At 42.4% G+C, this 22,964-nt stretch overlaps 1 protein-coding gene across 2 annotated transcripts; it reads left to right on the top strand.

The window, feature by feature from the left end:
• The first annotated feature begins 278 nt into the window (after positions 1 to 278).
• nuak1b (NUAK family, SNF1-like kinase, 1b) lies at positions 279 to 22,618 on the top strand. Of its 2 annotated transcripts, XM_079345766.1 has the most exons (8): positions 279 to 491; positions 537 to 562; positions 10,381 to 10,501; positions 14,805 to 14,956; positions 16,036 to 16,101; positions 16,193 to 16,312; positions 17,852 to 17,984; positions 18,260 to 22,618. In XM_079345766.1, coding segments are annotated over exons 1-8 (1,713 nt in total). In that variant the 5' UTR covers positions 279 to 490; the 3' UTR covers positions 19,354 to 22,618. The 2 variants fall into 2 exon arrangements, with proteins under 2 accessions (XP_079201892.1, XP_079201891.1); XM_079345765.1 differs by lacking the exons at positions 279 to 491; positions 537 to 562 and adding an exon at positions 4,811 to 5,654.
• Positions 22,619 to 22,964: the final 346 nt, after the last annotated feature.

A 22,964-nucleotide genomic window follows, 5' to 3' on the forward strand; every position in this document is an offset into this window, starting at 1 on the left:
AAACATGAACATATTTTCCGAACTGCAAATATAAGTCACCAGCTGCAATTTATTTTATGCCTGCTGCGAAATATATTTCACAAGGGGCCCATACTATTTTACAATGTGTTAAATGCACTTGTTAAGGGCAAACAGCAAGTGAGTGGCACTTTTTCTTTTATTAGAACCCAAACAGATGTGGTGTAAATGGCGTGTCCGCTCTGGTCAGTTCCGTTAACACCCACTAGCTGCGTGGACCGGAGTGGAAGGGCAATTCACGCCACATCTTTTTCCGCCACTAGGGACGTCGGTTACCAGGGAAGGTACACGCGCACCTAGTCGACTCGTCCTTATTGGTCAGCTGTCAAAGAGGCGCTTTACGTCACAAAGCGCTTTTCTAAAAGTTTAAAAAAAACAACTGAAAAAGGAGTGCAGTGGTTTTGAAAAGACGTCCGCTTTTTAAAAAGGCTTTTTCCACAGGGTTGTAAAAGGCGCTGGCAGTTGAAAAAGAAGTTAAGTGTGAACACGGCCTTACAGGATCTTTTTTTCCATCACAGTGGCGGAAATGGGCTTCCGTACATCGGTAATAGCATGAGACGAGAAATGTAGACCATGTAGACGCATTTAAAATGTTGTTGCCAGGTGTTTAACTATACACTTTTAGTCTTGAGTGTTTATGTTAAAAAGGCTGTATTGATTTACTTCCATTCAGTTGAAGTCAAATTTGTATTTTGTTTATTTTTGTATGCACTAGCTGCATACAAATTATTATTATTATTATTATTATTATTATTATTATTATTTTGTAAATCATTACATGTATTTGTGTAGATGATTGCATTGTGTATTTTCCTACCAGAAGCTTAGATTCAATTATTAATTTGATATCAAATATATTGTGTTATGTTCATGTTTTATTGAAAAATGAACTAGCCAAACAGCTGTATATATGCTGTGAGATTGTGTGAGGAATGATGTATTTAGCTGTAGACATAAAACAGTCTGATGTACCAGCCTATAAACACGGCTATTGGCTCCTGCAGTCATGTTAAAATGGTCATCTGTGGGGATTGTTTCACTTTTGGTGCCAATCTTAGAGTTGTTGTTTGTGGAACAGCAGGTTTTTAGATCCCACATTATATACCGTAGTACATCATTAGAGAATGTAAACATTATACAGTATAACTATTCACACCTAACAGTCTCAGTCTGTGAAGAAAGTGACATTTAATGAGCGTGTTTCAGTCATATACAAACCTTTTTGTTGAGTTTTTCGATTGGAACTCAACAGTCTGACCCTTTTCATTTATATAAGAAATATGTTTTCACTTTGTCATCACTCTTTTGGTTGAGGTCTATGGTTGAAGTCTACATACGGTCTTTCTGGCATAAATAAGACCACACATTTACCACAAGATGGCAGCACTGCCTTTTTTTATACATAAAAAGTATTGTCTGGAGTGCAAATGAGGCCAGAGGGAGGAATCAGATCAAATACAAGTCTCAGGGTCTTTTACAGCTGGACAACAGTTTATCCCTGTCTATTTAAAACTAATGCTATGAATGGCTATGAATAATGCCAGCTGTTGTAAGGACCAGTGCCGAGTTGTTGTAAGTGTTAAAATTGTCTTCACTTTCAGACAGCAATCCATCAATCAAATGCAGAAAGGGAAAACGATCTGATGTTTTGGCTATGACAAGACAGAAAAAAGACCATGCAATGTTTATGGCCCCAGCTCTCTTTGCACATGAGAATACTCGTCTTACTTGTCTACAAGAGCTAAAGCTAGTAGCCTAACGGCACAAGGACTTCAGAAAAAAGTTTTCACACTGTCCTGTGCCACTGGCTCCAAAACCTCTTACTGGTAACGCCTGCAGTCAGAGCACCAATACATTTGGAGGGATAGGTTGTGATTGGATACTTTCAAAATCTATCTTTCTTTTGCTGTTTAAAAGTTGCCTGCCTTAACGTTTTTGAGTTAAGGCAAAATGTGTGTTTACAGCAGCTGTTGAGGCATTAGTGAGTCCTTTTGTAGATTTGTCATTGTATTCTGTCAATACATTAACCAAATGATCATTGATTCATTTGAAATGGTAAATGTAGAAACAAGAAAACATTTTAGTCTAATGCAAGATGGGACTTTTCTGTTCTTCTTAGCACTTGTTATTCACCATACTGAAGTGAATGCTCAACTTTGTGACCTTTAAAATAATACAACTAGCTAAGGGATATGTTATTTTTTGTATTACAATATCTTGTACTTTTATATCTTGTACCTTTGTTGAACAGTGTCTGGATGTTTCTTTGACGAAGTTTGATAAAAACTTAAGATGACTGTTACTACTGATGTCAGAAAGCAGACTTAGGGGGCAATTGAACCCCAGCCACCTGCTTTGAGGGCTACAGGCTCTGTACATGGGGCGCGGGAACTAACCACTAAGCCACCTGTGCCCCCAGATATAGGATTAATGTGAAGAGTTGTTTATGATGATTTTCTATGCAGTGGCACACCATAGCAACATTTTCCAAAAAATACATATAATGCCAAAAGCTGAATATACTTTTAAAAAATGATGATAGTCTTGGTTTCACACTAAAACCAGATATTAAAAACTTGATTGACACCAAAGTTCATTGTTATGAGCATTCCAAAAGCAATTTGCCATTCGTAAGTCCTTCCGAATTATGAAAGACACATGTTAATGTGAGGAACATGGACACATAAATGTAATTGCTGCAACTGCAGTCTTCTGTGTGCCATGTGCTTGTAAATAGTTTGCATCATAAATCTTATTTTTTCACATTTAGGTTTAACAGTAGAATTAGAAAAAGGAAACTATTTTTCTAAATGTAAAAGAATTCCTTTGAGGTCTTTTCTTGTGGTTAGGATCAGTGATGTTCTGCCGTGGACCAGTCTGACTCCAACAGCTACAACTATTAATATCAGTCTTGTGTCAATTACCATTACTATAAATGAGATTCCATGAAACTTTATTGATCTCCGGCAGGAAAAGTTATTTGCTACATGGTGAATTCATACACACAACAAACATTATTGACAATACAATTACAGTACACAACAAGTAAATCAATAAGAAACACCAATGAGATAAAAATGTTCAATCAGACCACTGCAGGAGCAAAGGAACTCAGCACAAATGTTAATGTGAAACTCAGCTGCTAAAACTAACATAATCAGTAATCATTTCATCATCTTTACAAATCAGTTTTGTTCATTATTATTGGTGATGCTTCATTTGTCATTTTCTCTCTTTTTGCAATTTCAAAGCCCAACACACTTTTGGCAGATGGCTATTGAACATGAGTCTGGTTCTGCTCAAGGTTTTTAATTTTGCCATTGTTACTTTTCTAAATGTTGCCATGTGCTCATGGTGGATTAATGTTGGGTCTGTGTAAATATTACAACAAAGAGTACAGTTAGACCATCTCTTTCTGTAAAGTGTCTCGAGAAAATAAATGAATTGTTCCTGAAGTCTGTTGAGGATCCACTCGAGGTTGGCTCCAGAAGCCCAAGAAGTCACATACAAACCACACAGAAATGAACATGTTTACAGCCTGGTACACAAAAGCATTTGCTCTGATTAGTTATTGTCCTCATGGGCACACACTGTACGTTGGCAATTTTTTATTTATTTTTTTAATTGCCCTGTTTTGATTTTATGAAGGTTAAGCCATAGTTTGGCGTGTTGCTGAACTGAATCCAGTGTAGCGGATTGTCAGAAGGCTTAAAACCCTCTATACAAATAAGATTGATTGAAATTTCAGATTCATGTATGTTTCAACATTGGATTACAACTATAACTGCATTCATGTGTGCTTCACTTAAATGTTACAGCTGGTAAATATGAAGCTTAATAACAGTTTGATTTGATTGAAAAGCATGTGTGACAAACTTTCATAATGACCACTGTGGACTTAGCATTATGTCTCATATCTTTGCAGATCTTGTCCTATACATGCATTAAATATTCTGAAAAGAAAAAAATAAGGTATTGCAAGGAGTAATGGCAGAAAGATAAAACACACTTATAATAATTAGTAGCTTAAGGCTCTTGTGAAAATGAATCCAGTTACTATCCTTCCCCAATGTATGGAAATGGGGCGTCCTGGGATGAGTGTGCGTTAACAATTTGTATTTGTATTTGTATTTGAAAGAATAGCCTAATTATAAAAGTCAGTAACAGCAAGGATACGAAACCACAAGGGGGTTTGGGGGGAAGTGGGGGCTCCGCTCGTTCACGTTAATCTCAGCTACGCCCCTGCTCAGCAGCAGTCATATCACAGATGAGAGAAGAAAGCACAGAAAGAGAGAGAGAGAAGGGAATAGAAGAGACAGGGGGAAGAGGAGGAGGAGGAGGTCTGCGTTAACTCCTCCCCGGTCTCGGATCCTCTGCTCGATCCTTATTCACAGCCTCTCACGTTGAGGATAGAGAGAGAGAGAAAGGGGAGAAACAAGAAGACGGGCACACGGAGAAGAAGAAGAAGAATAAGAAGAAGGGGAGTAGCAAAACGACCATGGCAGTATCCAAAACGTCTCAGCCTGAGATAGTGTCCGATCACAGCGTACCTCCACCGCCGTCGACCGCTGCTCGGAGCATGAAGCCGCACAATAGACAGAGTCCAGATGAATGAGGAGCTATCTACCTGGGCCGTGGACAAAATGAGGGTCATCTTCATCCAAAACGCCGGTTTCGTTGCAGCTTTCTCGCCTTTTAGACGTGAGTCGGTAATGTCAGCAGCGTTTAGGACGACAGATAATATGAACGAGAGAGACATTTCCTCAGCTAGATTATGCCAGTCAATGGAGGAGTGAGGAGATCAATTTATTTAGTTATTATTTTTTTCTTTTATTGGTATAGAGCTTGCTCGTTCACTATAGCCAGTCTGTCATCATTAAATCGAAAGTGTATTCAGCTTTTGCCTGAGACTGCAGACGATAACTGAATACATATTTCATTGTCAAATTGGCACTATAATTATTAGTGTTTATCCTTTAATAGGCATATAGGGTTATGTATCATCTTATTATAAACCGATAATGTCATTTCATTTATGTCCTTTATCATTAGTCGATTGATTATAGCCTATAGTGATAATATCATGAATAGGTAGGAGGAGTAATCTCTGTTCACTTTGATCAAAGCCTATTGATCAATTAAGACAATCTGGAAATGTTAGTTTCCGCACACGCCTTTTAATATGACTAGGCTACGCGTTATTCTTTGTAATTTATTTATTTATTAATACGATTATTTGACACATTAGCCTATATTATCAATTTCTTAAAGGTAGCTAGTTTGACGTATGTTAAGAAAAGGTTAAACACTTCCCGAGTGAGATGGAAACAGCTTATTTGTCGCCCCACCGGGGGGCCACGCGTCCCGGGGCCCAGAGAGGACAAACCTCCGCGGGCAAACAGACGGCAGCTGGAGGTGACCTCTCGTCCCCTCCGAGCCGGGCTCCCGCTCCACCTCTACCTGCCGGCAGCTCACCTGAGGGGACCCCGACGAGCAGCGATGGACGGAGGAACTCGGGCGTGAAGAAACACCACCACAAACACAACCTGAAACATCGCTACGAGCTGCTCGAGACGCTGGGACGGGGCACGTACGGCAAAGTGAAGAAGGCCATTGAGCGGCACTCTGGCAGAGAGGTGAGCCAGTTAAACAACTTCCATGATGTTTTTTGCATGTCCAGAGAGTAGTGGACTACATGCATACTTAGGCTTTATGTTCCCTTTTTTTTGCAACAACAAACAACTCAAGTCTCTTAAATGAAGTGTTCCGGAGCTGTAAGGCGTGTGCATGTCCTTCTCCTGGGAATCATTGCCCCCATGCTCCAAAGGGCCCATGGGACCACTCAGCTGTGGCTGCACACTCCTCATCCTTTGCCGGGCCTCACAACCGGATGTTAGAGTGCAAAAATCCAGCTACTGACTGATGTGACTTCCAGTTAAGCATCATGGAAAACACCTAACAGTCCCCCAGAGACGCAGCTGGGACTGTTGTGTCTTACTTAAAGGCTATTCCCCCATCAGTAGGGTTTCTCTTTAACTGTGTTTCGATGTGTTTGTTTGTGTCAAGTCCCAGCTTTTATTTTCCTTTACGTTAGAATAAGTACAAGTTATTGGCCTTATAAATCTGCTGTTGTGTCCAAACAGATCAACGTGTCGCCCAGTATTTTCTCGTGTGACAAAATTTGACCCCCTTTGATTCCATGCTGGCAGGACACAAGGAACTTTCCTTGCACAGCAGATGCAAGGGAGGAAATTTAGTACAGGTCAACAATGCTGCCCCCCTCTCCAATGGTTTCATTGCTGCTGGCATGGGCATGCTTGATAGGGAGACTATAAATGCTCTGGTTCTCTCTCTTGCCCTGTCCCACTTGGCATTTCTTGTCTGCAGTATGTTTTCCTATATTCATTATCGTCATGGCTGTAGCTTTAGTGCGATGTGAAGTATTTTACTTTCACTTGTGTTGTAAAATTGCACAATGGACATTGACTGCGCGGTCAAAGTATCTTATTACAACATGGGTTAGTTTGATATATCCTTCACATTGGCTCGACATTGTTTGCTTTAACTGATTTATTTGAGAGTTTTCTAAAGGAATAACACTTCTTTACATTCTCTAGTACTGATGCCTTCAATTTCCACCCCATAGTTAGAGGGAAGGTATAGATTTACATATAGTTCTTTTATAAGTCAAATCTCTGTGGCCTCATACCTTCCATTCCCCTGTAATCTGCTGTTATTTCCTGAAAATAGCCCTCAGACCTAAAATAGCATGTCAGTAAAGTATAGGACTTCCTTGTACCACTGTGTTTCACGTGGGAGTTTGTATATCTTAGGGAAGTCCTTTGAGAATGTACCTCTGTGCACACAGAGCACCAGCAGAAAGCAGACAGAGCGTGACTCCCGGCCACCTCACAGGCCACGTGTGTGTCTGGCACTGCATTGCTGGAGTTTACTTGACCCCTGACCCACAGCCTGTCCCTTGTGTTCATACAGCATGGCAGATACGGCAGCGTAGGGAGACTGTTATGCAATCATCTTGAGTCCTTGTAGCTTTTTTTTTTCTTTTTCTTTTTTTCACTTCGTTCCACAAACGAGAAGAGCAGAGAGGGCTGAGTGAGGGGACAGACTGAGGAAGTTGTGTATGTGCACATGTGTGGAGTAAACTGAAGGAAGGTTGATTGGATGCGGGCACGTTCAGCGTGTCAGCGAAAGTGGAACTGACTGATTGTCCAGTCAAATCTGCCAAGCCATACATTTTACAATTTGACGGCTCAGTGGAACATTATACAGAGTGCAATAGATCATACTGTAGACATCAGGGGGGTGGAGGGGGGGGGGGGATTTGACACATGCACAGGCTTGTGTGTTTATGGATGATGTGTTTCATAGTTGTATACTCATGAGAAAAATAAATAGAGGTGGTCTTTCTGTAGTCAGTGCCATCTAGATGATTACAGTGAAAAGGTTGTGGTGACAGCAGGGCCTGAAATGGGCAGTGACACCTGAAAGGCCAACCACAGCAGGAAATGAGATTGGAGGGGAAGGTTAATATCCTGTGTGGGGGATCCATCACACACGGGGGGGGGGGGGGGGGGGGGGGGGCATTTAGCATAGATACACACAAGAGAGGGGCAGCCTCAGTTAAAGGAGTTAGGGAGTCATATTAATATGATCTTAAAGCACCAGATTACATCATTGTCCAACAATGGATTCACTGGAGGGGTTCGCAAGAGGGGAAAACACTGACATTCCTCCGCTATATGTGCTGCTGTTGATGAGGTATTATGATTCCTGGATGTGTTTGAGAATGAAGATCTCTGGAAAGTTGACACTCCTCTTCTTCGCACTAACTCTCGTTTTCTTTCTCCCCAACCCGACTCAGAGTCAGACACGCACACACTCAACACAAGCGGTGATCATGATCTGTCGAAAAAAAACCCAGGGAAGAGTGAGCCTGCGATGAATACTTCATCTATTTTAATGGCCTGAGAAAGTGCAGGAAGATGTCAGGCTCCAGTGAAGCAAATCATGAACTCTCACTTCAAACGGGCTAGTTTTTTTTTTTTTTTTTTGAGGGGGCACCAAGATGAGGCGGGCCCCAATACCTGGCAGGGGCTGATGTGGGCAGCAGAGCAGGGCCTGTTTACTGTGAGTGACAGTAATAGGGATCCACTTAAGGACAAGCGAGGCTGTGTCAGCCAGCCGGGCCAGCTGGCAAGTGACTGATCTGCAGTCCTGTTTAATGATCCACATCGGGGTCAGTGCAGGGGAACATGAGGAGAAACATACAAGATACCTGGCTACTTCTCAAGCCCAATGTGGGGGAGCTGGAGGGTTAGCATACAGTGGGGTATAAGAAACTGTTAAAGATTGATACAAGGAGTAAAGGAAACTTCATTTGTAGGTAATAGTTTCAGGAAGAATGTTTTGTTGTTTTTTTTGGCTTTTTGTGTAAAGTCTGTTTCTTAGTGGTTGGCTAAATTGATGAATTCCTGGATTACTTCCTGTATTAAGTCCAGGAACGTGACTCACATTTAGTCTAACTAAACACAAAAGTTAAAAGAATAAACTCACGTTTCTGGGTATCAGTGGTAAAATGGTAATGAATCTGATGAGGTAAAGGAAAACATCAGTGTTAAGACACAAACAACGTTTAACCAATTATGAACCCAGCGTGCGGACCCCATTGGACCCAATCTTGTTTATTATGGTGTCATTTCTTTAAATTCTATGTAATCAAGGAATTCTCTGGACGGGGAACAATTCCGGTCTGGGGTTATTTTTATTGATGTACACAGTAATTAGCTTGGCACTCGCTACTGCCTGTGGTTTCTCCTGCATGGAATAAAGCTAGGTTCCTCAGAATACCAGCAGCTTAACCCGGAGAAGACAAAAGTTTAAACTAACAGGATTCAGAGTGGACGGACTCTATACAGGCCTGATCAAAGCAAAACCGGGACTCAATCCAGAATGTTTAGGCTGCAATTATAGCAACATGTGCCTGACTGTGTGCTCTAAAAATGGTTTATTTGGAAAAGGACGATAACCTTCAGATATAAAAGTGCACGACTTGATGAAGCATTGCAATGATGAACGTGAACAATGATCAGATCAAGTTTTACATGCTAAATCTCTTGTTGCATGCTCATTCACCCCATGGGCAAGGCAAGGGAACTGAATCACTTCCTGCTCTTTTCCTGATTCCTCCATAAAACTCCCAGCAGGCCAACTATTTCGAATGTTGCCCATTACCTGCTCCTAATCAGTATGTCTAAGAGTAAGAGAACGGATAGTGATTTAGTATCTTCCCAAGGCTTTCTGACAGGGAAGGAAACACGGCCGTGAAAGTTAATACCCACATCTGATTTATGGAGGAGCACTCTGACCTCCATGTCTCCCCGACTTCCTCAAGGAAAGCATGAAAATTTAACACCTTGCTCACTTCTTCTTCTTCTCTTTTTTTTTTTTTTTTTTTTTTTACAGCGGTCACTGAAATATTTCACCAACTACTGCACCGGCAGGCCTGAATGAAAGGAAAGCAGCAGAGTTTTCAGTGTTCCTCTCTCTTTGCCATTTATGTCCCCTTATTGTCCAGGGGGGATGTTGTTTGTCCATCTTTTTTTTTACACAGCCCTTGTCTTAGTCTTGTTCAGTTACAACAGCTGCATCAATATAGATGGTTGCCATGGAAAACCCATGTTTCCCCTTGTAAACCTGCCTTCTGATTACGATGTGTTGAAAAAAAGGATCGGGGGATTCAGATCAGAAACCAAACCTGAGTGGGCACCGACTGAATTCTGGTTACGTGTCGGCACAGGCCCTGAAAAGAGTTGAAGGGTAGCCTCCTTTTTGTTTGTTTTTCAGAGAAGATTCTGAGAAAATTTCAAGGGCAATGAGAGACTAAGATGACACTCCCTCCTTGTTTGACTTGTGTCTCTACTTTGACTGCAAAGACTGTTGTGCAGGCCGTGCAGGACCCCTGAGAGGGGGGCGGGGGGGGGGGCACAGATGAGGTTGATGAAGTACAAAGAGTTATTGAGGTAGAGACATGTAGAACAGTTGGTCCGCATGTTTATGACGAGCAGGATATCACATCGTGTACAGTGTGTACTCTGTGAGAACCATGTCAATTTTAAAGTTCACTGATAAGATAATGAATGTGACATCATTGAGTTGTCCTTTAGCCTTTTTTTTTTTTTTTCAACTTTCCTCCTTTCCCTTTCCAAGTGAGAGCCACATAGAAGGAACATGTGTTTTAATTATCTACACATGATGCATCCAGGCTGTCTTTTTTTACTCGGGGAAGTCTCTACTTTCTGCTGCCATGTGATCAAAGCATCTTCTGTCTCTCTCTGTTTCCAGGTGGCTATCAAGTCAATTCGGAAGGAGAAGATCAAGGATGAGCAGGACATGGTTCACATCCGCCGAGAAATAGAGATCATGTCATCCCTCCGCCACCCACACATCATTTCAATATATGAAGGTGAGGGTCTGCTGTGTGTCTGGAAATACACACACACACACACACACACACACACACACACACAAGTGATCATCCACATAAACAAAAACACACGTGTTGTGGTCGAGCTGCAGGATTGTCATGTTCTGTTATGCAGATGTCATAATAAGACCTGGACTACAGCTCTGGGAAGTTATTTATCTTCTCTGCTCTGTCTGGCTGCGTGGGACAGTAAACGTCTGGAAGTCTTTGACGTTGAGATCTCTCCGCATGTGTGTGTGTGTGTGTGTGTGTGTGTTTGCACGTGTGTTGGAAGTTTGTATGTCTGAGAGGGGTGATAGTCTAAGGGATTGCCTCTCCCACATCTAAGGGGTCTCTTCTCTTGTCTTCTCTCGTCTTGATCTCAGGGCCAGACATCTGCTGGTACTTAAAAACAACAGCAGCTGGGAACCAGACTGTACTTCAATGTGTGTGTGTGTGGGTGCGTGTGTGTGTGTGTTTTACATATTAGTGCTTATAGATTTGTGTCTATGTATGAGCACAGGGAGACAATGGTTTGGCCTAAGTCATCTGTCTGACCTGCCCCAGTGCTACGAAAAGAGAGGAAAGGCCCAGAGCAACGTCAACATATATCTACTTCAGGAAGAGACCTTTTAATATCAAAGCCTTGGAGTCAGACTGAAACGGCCTCACACATTAACCTCCGTACTCTTATATAATTGAATGACCTTAAACTCACTCTATGATAACACAGCTCAGAAGTAGCGTTGAGTGCAAAGGTTGAACAATTCTCATTGAGTTCTTTCAACGTTTTGCCCTCATTTAATCATTATTTATAATGTGGTCTGGGCCTGTGCGCAGGCAGTAAAAGTCACAAGGTGCTGCAGTGTGAGTAGGTTTCATATGATTCGGGGCTCGTGACTATTTTTATGCCTGTGTCAACAAAGCAACGGCTGCAGTGCCCTTTTCAGTGAAGCTACTCGGGTACAATGGCAGCTGCTTGATCTGCCACTGCCCAAACTGGCTTACCCACTCTCCTTTGTCCAGGCTGTCAAAGTCTCCAGGTGGTTATCAGCAATCTGTGTATGTGACAAACACCACTATTTGTCATGGGAGCGTGCCAATAGTCAGGTGGAGGGCTGAAGTGCAGCAGAGTTTAATGAGTTTTGTCGGGGAATTATTAAAAGAACACCCAGTTTTATGAACTCCAACGAGGCTGTATGGGGTTTCTCTGTGTGACTTTTTATATATATATATATATATATATATATATAAGCAGTCTAATTCTCCAACAATCGCAACCAGACTCGTTGCCCTCGCCTTTTCTCCACAAACCCAGCGTTTACTATTGTGGCCTGGCCTCCACCCAGCCTGGCTTTAGAGATATATAGGAGGCCCGAGATTTGTGTATCCGGCAACACCCTCTTCAACAGCCCCTGCTAACTGCCTTGTGTGAAGCAAAGCTATACCAGATGTGTGCGTGAAGATTGATTTTTACCACTCCCTCACATTCTTCATCCATCAGCATGCTGTGCTAGGCATTTAAATGCGGATTTTGCTCTTTACTCCTCAGGCGTAACTAAATAACCCAGTTCCAGCTTTTTGAGGAGAAACACTAAAAAAATGATGCATCCAAATCTACAACTTGCGCTGCAAAGCTTCACCTGACAAACAAGTGGATTCCACAAGTGTCGATAAAGTGAATCTTACACTAAAGCCAGCAGCTGGTGTATTCTGAACCGCACAGCTTGGTGGAGGCCACACTCTCAGCTGCTGCTGCAACAAGGATCTATTTACCACTTTTTACCAATGTGAGAAAGGTATCTGTCTTGAGCCAGTCAGCAAGAAAAGAAAACATGTTAATATCCCAACATGACCTTCTCCTTCCTGAAAGGAAAAGGGGAAATGATGAGACATAAAGCTAGAACAGACATAAAATCATTAATACTGCTGTGAGCATGAGGCCAACAGTTTTACTGTGTTCATTATGCTGCATTCTCTTATGGTGACATAAGCCGAGATGGTGAGTGAATCTGTTGAGGAGCTTTTATTTATTTCCTTTGCTCAGTTCAGTTATATAAGAGCGATTCAAGAAAAGAAAAGCCCGATGTTACTGCAAAACAAAGAAGAGGAAACTTCCCTCCTTCAAAAAACCAAGTTCAAACACATGTGAAACAAAAAAAAAAAAACACACATTTGAAATGACTGTGTACCAACCCTCACCTATCTTTGCTACAGCACACAATCAGGCTTTAGGCAGACAGACACATAAACACACATACATACCCAGTAAGCAGAAGGCACAAGAGAAATCAAACTTTTCGGAGCACTTTTAAAGGACACAAAGTCCTGCATGACACAGTGTAATAGCACTTTACCACTCGTGCTCTGTGCATGCCTGCAACAGTGGTCTATCATCAGTGCAGGCAGTAGAACAATAAGTACTAATTACTCAGATGTGAGGGCCTGACCCGGGAACAAAAGCCCCAATGAGTGACGGTCAGCCTGTAGTGGTGGCTGCTATACCCACTGGGCTAACAAACCAGAGTTATGTAAGCCAGGTAATTACTTCCCCACCAGGGGTCAAAGGTGAATGGGAGTGCAAACTGAGAGTTGGCTTAAGACAAGAACTCCTCCAAGGACCAATGTGAATATCACCCCAGGTCTACACTCCGTCTACCAATCAGGAGGCTGGATTGCTCCGTTTCTTCCCGTTCAGTGAGACAGACACGATCAGGGAGCATTACCATCACTCAGCGACTCTGTGTGTTTTTGTAGGGGATTATATCTCTAAAAGGACCTGGGGAGGAGGGTGAGGAGAGGGGAGTGTGACAGCATACGAGGGTGCTCACTCAAGGGTGCAGAAAGCAGAGGCCCTCACCCCCGGTGACCCTGCTGTGTGGGAAAATCAACCCGCACAATGCAGGGCGACGTGGCGGAGTGTGTAGTTGTCATGTCCTTAGTTTTTTTTTTTTCTCTCCTCTCTTTGCACATAACCATTTTCATTCCCTTCATGCCAAAGTGCTGGGAGAGAAACATGTTGCCAAATCAAAATTATACAGGCAGGCTACATACCAGCACAGAATGATATGTTTGGTGACTGCGGATGGTTTCTTTCTTCAGCCACCAGATGTGCAACAAGCCACCATCTTTTTAAACCAAATTGTCACATCAAATGAATAAAAACAATAAATAAAAGATGAATAAATAGAAGGAACACACCCTGGTGGGATATTAGTTTGATCAGTTTAAAAAGTTAATTATATTCAAATAAAGTAGCCCCCTTTCTTTGCTGTACTATAGGCTGTATTATTATTGTTTTTGAGCAAGTTTATATAGGAAAAGTTTTTTAATTACGTTCCCTGAAACTTGTATTGTATTGTATTGTATTGTATTCCCTAACAAGTCGTTACTATTTCTTCATTACTGCTTTATAACCAGCTTCAAAAGTTGAAGTTTTATTTTTATTTTTTACTGTTGTGACACTGCTCCTGTGTCATATAACAGCAGCAAGTCCATGTAACAAGTTATAATAATAATAATAAGATACTCAAAGAAGCTTTGACTAAAACAAACACAAAGTTTGCGACATACAGTATTGACAGATGGCACAAGCCCTTGGTACATCCTACATTACCAGTTATTCAGAATCTCAAAGGACTCTTTATTTCTCTCACAATAACAAGTGGAAGCTCTTGCCTGTCATTTTCCTTGGGCTAATTAGGAGTGCCATGTTGCTGTCAGATGAGGAAGTTACTCGGTGTTTCAACATAACGTGTTGAACAATGCGATATTTCTTAATCACATGCGCGCTTGTTTTGGTGGAGAAGATCAGGCAGAGTGTTGTGAAATGTGTTGACATGATGCACGGTGAAAGTGTTGTTCTGTGGAGGGCGTAGCGCGACACTAAAGCGTTCCCAGTTTTGTCTGTGAAGCTCACTCGTTTCTCTCTTTGCTTGGACTCCTGCATTTCTGTTTTCGCTGCTCCGCTGCTCTCTGAGGAGAGGCTTTGATTGAGTTAGCAGTCCCTCCCTGCAGTGTTGTGAAGGAGCCAGACTCATGAGGTGGGGTTTGTGGTGATGTAACCATGGGAATACTGTAAAGATATTATATGCTTCTCTGGAATTTTGGATTACTGATCCAAAACTAGAGAGTGTATGTGATTCACATATAATGATGTCCATTTGCGATGTTAGCATGATAGAAAACCTGGATTCTCTTCACGAGTTGTCCTCCCGTCCTGCTTGCTTTTGATTGTTGAAAAGTTGTGTTTCCTTGAAAGCAGATATTAACGGACCTCAACTGTTTTCTTATCATTTCTCAGTGTTTGAGAACAAGGACAAGATTGTGATTGTGATGGAGTATGCCAGCAAGGGTGAGCTGTATGACTACATAAGCGAACGGCGGCGCCTGAGCGAGCGGGAGACGAGACACTTCTTCAGACAGATAGTCTCCGCCGTGCACCACTGTCACAAGGTGAGAAAAAAAACAAAAACAACAGGCCCCCTCTTTCCTTACCTTACTTCACTCTATGCTTCCTACACACACACACACACACACACACACACACACACACACACACACACACAGACTTTGTTTTCCAGGCGTGCTTATTGTAACACTCTCCATCCAGCTCTGCAGTCAGCCATACAGCCGGTTAATCTACAGGCCCTACACGGTATGCTTTTGTTGGCGCACTAGCCTGAGGGAGTCATCTGTTTCTGAGTGAAGATGGAACACAGGCCGGTTTAATTCAGGCTTACGATCCGATTACTGTGCACCAAACAGGCTCCCGCAATAATTCTGTCCTCGTCTGTTGACACACTGGAAGCTGTCCTGAGATACCCCCCAAAAGCTTTCTCCCCTAAGATTCAGCCACGCCCACGTCAACCTACTGCTCTAAACCCATCAACACCCCCCCTCCCCAGGTCTCATGCTTGTTTGGATGGACTCCCCTCTTGTCACACTCCCAGCTGGAGAGAGATATGATGTCATGGTCCTCAGATAGGAGAGTCCCAGACAGCCATGACTGATGAATCATCACCACCAAGCACGGCCTTGCGCCGGGTGGGGTGATGTGAGTCACTGACACAACAAGCAAGCAACCATTTCTCCCTCATATCCACCAATCAGAGCAGTTCAAACAAAAGCTCCCTGCGAAACAATAAGTAACACATCCGTCTGCATACCACATGTTAATACCGAGTTGTTGTGTTTTTTTTTGTTTTTTAAACCCCGGAATTGTTTTTTAATCCCCAAGATGTTGTGAGAACATCATTCATACAGGGCAGTAATTACAGACTCATGTTTATGTGACACATGTGAGTTGAATTTAAAAAGAAAATCGCAGCAGATGTCAACATAAAGACCCCAGAGGGGACAAGGGCAATTAAAAGGAACTACACCAACAGGCCGTGTTGATTTCCCCCGAGAGCCACAAGCTAGCTTTGTCGGAGTAAATCATCTCTCAAACCAGTCGACTGTGTAGTACTCCTCATGAAAAATGCATCCATAGATTAATTAATCATTTCTTTTGTTTGTCATTTGTCTTTCAGAATGGAGTGGTGCACAGGGATCTGAAACTGGAAAATGTGCTACTGGATGAAAACTGTAATATTAAGGTAAGTTTGCCCAGAGATCTCTGACAGATCATATGATGACTTAACAAGCTCATGTTTAATGTAAACCTTACGAGTACCTGTGTTTCTGCAGATTGCTGACTTCGGGCTGTCCAACCTCTACAACAAGGACAAGCTGCTGCAAACCTTCTGTGGCAGTCCGCTTTACGCTTCACCAGAGATCGTCAATGGGAGACCGTACCGAGGCCCAGAGGTGAGGGCCAGTCAACCAGGCTATGACAACGAATTAAAAAGCAGCTGCTTGTGAACTTCTAAGACGCGATTATCTTTTTATGTAACCATCATCATTGTTATTGACTTCCCTTGCTGTTAAATTTGGTGTGAACCGTCTGGATCTCTCACCTTTTACAGCTTTCATCATTATTATCTCACTAGTGATTATCATACACAAAGAAGTGAAAGGCTTTATTTTCTGTGTCTTTGATGGGATTACTATTAGGCTCCAGTCAAAGGGGGGTCTCTCTTGCAATTCTACAGTGGGTCAGCTCAGATACTGTCTGTAAACCTCCCCAGTACTCCCCTTCCTACCATGTGTTGATCCTTTGAAGTGAAGAACTGGAGGATACTTTTCTCTTCATCTCTACTGGATTGGAATGGGTTCCACAGTCTGAAAAAAGAAACAAGCTCATGATCAAAGTTAAATAGTTTTGGTGAAAGAAAAAGTGAAAAAGTCTCCCCAAAGCCACTCGTCTGGCAAATCCAGAGTCATTCCGAAGGGCGTTGTCTTTAAAATCGCATCAGTTACATAAAACAAAGCAACTGACGAGGGAAAAAAACATGCATTTTTAGATTTCCAAGTCTAAGCATTCAATTTAGCGTAATTCTCTATAATTTCCTCCGGAGTGCTAAAAACTACACAAGTCCGATTGCAATCGAAATTACAGAATATCGGTCGGGGTGAGGCCGCAAATTGCCTCAAACACATGCCACGAAAATAGAACACAACAATAGAGCGTGGCTCGGCTTACCCTGGAAATTTTCCTGATGTCGGTCAGGATCCTTAAGAGGAAGTGCACTTGCTCTGTAACTGGCCTGATCTGATTTCCTCTTCCTAGACTATTTTAAAACACCAGCTTCTGCCACCAAAAAGAACATTAGCGCTTCATCTCATCCTCTTGGTTCTACAGTCAATACACACAAACATCGCTTTACCCTCTCTTGTCACTGTCTCACACACAAACACACAGAGATGCAGAATGCTGATGTGTCTCCATCGAGTCCTCAGGCGCCAGGATATCAGGACTCTACCATCTCTGCTGGACTCATTACACTCCTCCATTCCCACGTCGCTGTGCACCTCCTCGTGCCCCAGACACAAAGTCTTATGTAACCACTTACTTAGGAGGCCACATTGCATTAGGGTTGGTGGTCAGAAAGTGCTTGCTTCTGCCTGACAGAGCAGGAAAGAGCGAAGGGGTGGGGGGCGAAGAAGAGGATTTATCTTTGTGGAAATCAGCCCTTTCCTACAAGCAGACTGTCATTTGTCATTACTTCTATAAAACCCGCTAAAGACGCACAGCAGCGCATACATGCTTTAAAGAAAGGTTCTAAAGGGGCTGCTTCGCGAAAAACATTTCACACTGTAAATTTTTTCATTCCATAAGTCACTAATGAAAACGTGACTGGAGGACTGTATCTCTGTCGCACTTCTCAAATTGTGTTGTTGAGGGTGCATGTTCTGTTTATGAAAGTAATTTCATGTTGATTACTTATTTTTTTCCTCTTTCAATAGGTGGACAGCTGGGCTCTAGGGGTGCTGCTGTATACCCTGGTCTATGGGACCATGCCATTCGACGGGGGAGACCACAAGAACCTCATTCGCCAGATCAGCAATGGCGAGTACAAAGAGCCAACCCAGTCCTCAGGTACTGCAGGAAACCTCTTTGTTTTAGTCATGTTTTTGTCATTCTTGGAGAAACACACTTTATCCCAGTGATCTTTATTGAACTTTATCCTACACACATCTTGACCAATCGAGTTCCGCTGGATTTTGATAAACATTTCAATAGAATGTGAATTAGACTGCGCCCAGCAAATAAAATAGAACCTGCAACATCTATTAAAGCTGACGCTCGATTTCCCATTTTGTCTTTATAGCACTCGATGTTTTTTGTAATGCAAAACACATTTGTCCTTTTAGATGCACGTGGACTGATCCGTTGGATGCTGATGGTGAACCCTGAACGCCGGGCCACAGTGGAGGACATCGCTAATCACTGGTGGGTGAACTGGGGATGGAAGAACAGTGTGTGTGACTGCGAGACCCAACGTGACCACGGGGGCTCGCCCATGCTTGCCCGATTCATCGACTGGCAGAACCGCACTGAGCCACGTGGTTCTGGAGCCAAGGCTACTGTCATGCCACCGCTGATGCGCCAGAGACCCAAAAAGTCCAAGAAGGAGAACGTGGAGGTCGGACAGTCCCACTGCGGAACCGAGGAGAAGCCCGGTTTGAAGAGACCCAAGGGTATCCTTAAAACCAGGTTGACTGAAGAGCAGCAGTCTGCCAGTCTGGAAGAGGGGGAGTTGGGTCAAATGATGCTGCCTACAAATGCTGAAGGTGGAGAAGAAGCCTCAAGTCCAGATCAAGAGGAAGAGGAGCCTGCTTTGGGTGGAGGCTCGCCAGCGAAGATGGTGCCTACTCTTCCAAAGAAAGGCATCTTGAAGAACAACCAGCAGCGGGAATCAGGTTACTACTCCTCGCCAGAGCGCAGTGAGTCCTCTGAGCTTTTGGGGGGCACCAGTATGTCACTGCTGGCAACCTCTCCGCCTAGAAGAGTGATGGGGAGGAAGGGCATCTTGAAGCGAAATGGCAAGTACTCCACCTACAGTGGGCCCCCGTCAGCAGCGACAGTGGCTGGAGTTCTGGGTGAGCCTCCTCCCTCGACTGACTCTGGTCTGTCCCGCAGTCAGAGTCGGCCCTCAAGCATCGTTGGGGAGGACAGCTCTGTCCTGTCCTTGTCGCCCAGCTCTCTCAGCGGGGCAGAGTGGCATCCCTCCACCCCTCACCTCCGCACAAACATCAGGGCCTGTGTCTCAGCGGAAAACCTGCTGCAGCTCGCCAACTTCAAGGGCTTCCAGGCAGCGCCGCCGCTCCAGGGACCCAAGTTCAGCCGCGGCTCCAGAATGAAAAACTCCCCAGGAGACAACGGCAGCTTCTCCTTGCTAGGGGACCTGGAGGACATGACTCAGGTGTACCAGCAAGCCCTGGACATCAGCAGCAACCTCACCTAACAGATGGGTGGCAGGGAAAGAAGAGGCAGATTGGCTTGAACATGACTGTGTGTGTGTGTGTGTGTAAAGATGTACTGTATGTAGATGGCTTTAACGACCAGTGTGTTACTGGGATACACCTTTTTGGAGGTTGTGGTTTTTCCATGTGAGGGTGAAATCTTGGAAATGAAATGTCTACACACGCACAGATGTACACACTTACATGCCCTTCTCTGGCCAGGGGAATTTAAGACAGAGAGAAGGAGCTGGAAATGAAAAAATGCCACCCAGTCTGCTTTCTTGGCCCGCCCATAGACTTTGCTGTGTTCAACATGTTTACATATTCAGCAAGAAGGCAAGTTAGATTCACAAACGCAGCAACCAGAAACTGGTTGGCTCTTTTCATATGCCACCAATCTCGAGTTTGAGTTTACAAAAGCACCTTAAAACTCACATAGAGCACATGCTTTTGTGATCTTTACTTCCTTTGAAAAAAAAAAAGAAAGAAACAAACCAGGGTCTTGTTCCAAATATAACTGACATTGCTGATTATTTATTGATATTTTTGTAGCTTTTAGTGCAAAACTGGTGGGCGCTGGCTTATTACTGGAAGAGTCCAAACTCTTTGTGTGGAACTGACATATATAATTATGTTACTCAGTGATAATGGGAAACATATATATACTCATCATATTAAGTATGCCTGTGCTTGTAAAACGTGCAGGCAAATATACCTTCATAAAAGCATATGTCCTATATATGTGTATGATACTTGGGAATATGTAGGAAGTGCCTTTTTTGATTCTTAATTAGAATTATGTATGTCATTTCCTAAAAGTGGAGGGAAAAGCCAGGCCAATCTGTCGCCAGTTGTGATTTTTTTTATGTTGATTGTGAATGTGGAGAGACCCAGGGCCTTCTGCACACAACTTTAAATGTTTTTTTGTTTTTTTTCGGGGTTCAATGTTTCAGTCTCAGACGTTTGAGATCAAACAGTCTCATCTTCTTCCACAAGTAGAAAAACACAGATAATGCCTCGAAAAAAAGACCTTCTTTGTGTTCTTTGTTAATGTTTAAGCCCAGAGTTTGGTTTGTCAGCAGCTTAGGTGGCTTGGTTGAGCACAGATTTTCTGTCAGCCCCCAAAGGATCTGGAGGGACTCACCTAGTGGGACACTTGGCGAAGGGAGATATCGCAGACAATATCTCACAGTCCTGGAATGTGCCTGGCTCTCTTAACCTTGGTTGTTTGATTTTTTTTGATAGATCAGACTGTTTATCGAGACATTCAGTTGTTTCTCTTCTTTTTATTTTCTACCAAAGAGACTGAATGTAGGTTATCCATTCTCAGACATGTTAATATTTTACCCAGATCTCTTCAAAACAGCCGAGTAAGACAGTTTGTTTTCGCCTGCTGATGACACAGCAAATTCCTCAGACAAAGGGTGGAGACGTGTTGGTACTAGAGATCGCTATCAGCACCAGCCAGACACAGGTGGGATTTGTGGTGCGTGCTCAGCCCTCCAGCTGTGTATACTCGTCCATTATGTCAACCAAGCACAATTAGCCAGCTATTGTTTTCATTTGACAGTAAAAGAGGGAGGGAGTGTGTATAGGTTTATAGCTAGAGGGAGAAAGAAAGAGTGAGAAAAAGTGTTCAATGGGAAGGTGCTGAGATTGGAGAGGACTTTTCTGTGGTTTACAGGAAAGGTCAAGAAGTATTTTGAAGGAATTGTAATGTAGAATTGTGAAAGTAAAGAAAGTGAGTAGAAAGATTAGATGGACGTTGGATGGATTTTTTTTGTTTGATACCAAAGATGGATTGTAGCTTTGGCGAGGATGGGTCAGGGATTAACAAGGGTCATTTTTTCGATTATTTTTCTTTGCCTTTGGAATCCCCATTGGTGAATGAAATCATCCCCACGTTGGCTTTACCTCATGTTTGTTTTTTGGGCTTTTATTTGAGATGCTAGAGGCTGTTGATACAGCTTGTATTGAGGGTCATGCAGTGTGTTCTGCACGGCCTCAGAAAGAGCATTACTCTTTTCAACTGCAGCAAAAAAAAAAGTGGAAGATCAATGACTGACATCATCCAAGATATCAAGTGATGTGAATGGAAAACAATGCAGGAGATGGCCCGGAGGAAATAGGTCACGTGTTGAATGTTTTCAGTGGGTCTCTGGTGTGAAGGAAAGGTCCTGGGTAACGGTTCAAATGAAAGACCCGCTGTGTATTATATTGCATTTTATTGCCTTTTTTGTATTGCATTTTATTGTCAACTGGATTTACAGTGAGAAAATTATACTATGTTAGTATTTTGTTTTATTATGCTTCTGTTTTTGATTTTCCAAAATATAAGAAACTTTATATTGCTTTATGTTATGGCAGAAAACACTTCCTTCCTTGAAGTACTAGAATTTTGCTCCAGAAACTGGTTGATGCAGTTTCAGAAACCAGTTATAAACCTCCAAATGGCAAAAAAAACAAAACAAAAAAACATCTTTTGATCTAATTGAAATTGGGGAAAAAATGCAACCAAATGCACTAAAATATCAATCGGTGACCCTTAGAAGAATGTATTCCCCTCTTTACCTCAACAGGGGAGGTGCAAAATGCTGGAACAACATCACGATAGAAAGGAAATAAAGCAATGGAAAGAATCTGAAACTTTAGCTCTGCCAAACTGGAAACACGTGGTGCATATCTGTTAGTTAGCAGAAAGTCTAATCATAGGAAAACTTGACTGGATATTGTTATGACATTAATAATAAATTAGTATTATTATGTTATTTAAGTATTATTTTTTTGTAATGGCTCATTACTTTTGATGGATATTGCCAAATTTTTTTTGTCTGTTGGTGATCCTGGACAACCAAGGTGGATTAAGTTGTGTGCCTTTGGTATCTTTTTTTTTTTTTTTTTTTTTTTTGATATTGCAAATTATTATCAATGTGTTTTTATATTTTGTATTTATTGGTGATCAAGCCATTTAATTCGTCGTCGGGAGGAAAAAAAACCCTCCCTTTTAATGCTTTGGCCTGCTCTGGACTGTGTGTTGTGTTAAGGACAAACCGCACAAAATAAAATATCAATTGTTTGTTCAAAGTAGAAGTGGCATCATCTCATTGTGAAAGCAGTGGCCAAGTGTGATTTTTTTATGAGTAACAAAAACAGTAGGAGTTCTTCAAATCCTGTAAAAGTCTTAATTCAGTCATTCGGGTGTGTGTCTACTCAACTCGATGCCTCTGTAGTACTGTATCAACTCAAATAAATGGATCTGGAAAGTTACATGTGTTTGTTTTTTTCTGCTGTGTGTGGCCATTTGAGTTTAAATGTCTCTGTAAGTTATACTGCTGGGTCACGTTGAAGTATAATTAGGACATAGACATTCTCTTTGAGTAGGATAAATAAATGTAACTGTAAATGGGTTTCACATTACAAACATCAATGTCCCATTCATAAAGTAGGCCAAGATGGCTGTCTTTACACAATGCTAGCTTCCCTTTAAAGTATCTTCTGAGTTTAAGCACATCTTCCAAAGGTCCAGGTTTTAAATGGGAAGACACTGATCAATGCTGTATAAACACATATCTCAGTCGTTAGACCAATAAAGAACTATCACTCTTCTTTTTAC

Source organism: Symphodus melops (assembly GCF_947650265.1).
Source record: "Symphodus melops genome assembly, chromosome: 6".
NCBI lineage: Eukaryota > Metazoa > Chordata > Actinopteri > Labriformes > Labridae > Symphodus > Symphodus melops.

What these genes read in the sequence shown, in the direction of transcription:
- nuak1b (XM_079345765.1), top strand. Translation starts at nt 5,340, where the DNA reads ATGGAAACAGCTTATTTGTCGCCCCACCGGGGGGCCACGCGTCCCGGG. An exon ending in CCGTGCACCACTGTCACAAG is followed by an intron (nt 14,957 to 16,035) that starts GTGAGAAAAAAA and finishes TTTGTCTTTCAG; the next exon opens with AATGGAGTGGTGCACAGGGA. An exon ending in GACCGTACCGAGGCCCAGAG is followed by an intron (nt 16,313 to 17,851) that starts GTGAGGGCCAGT and finishes CTCTTTCAATAG; the next exon opens with GTGGACAGCTGGGCTCTAGG.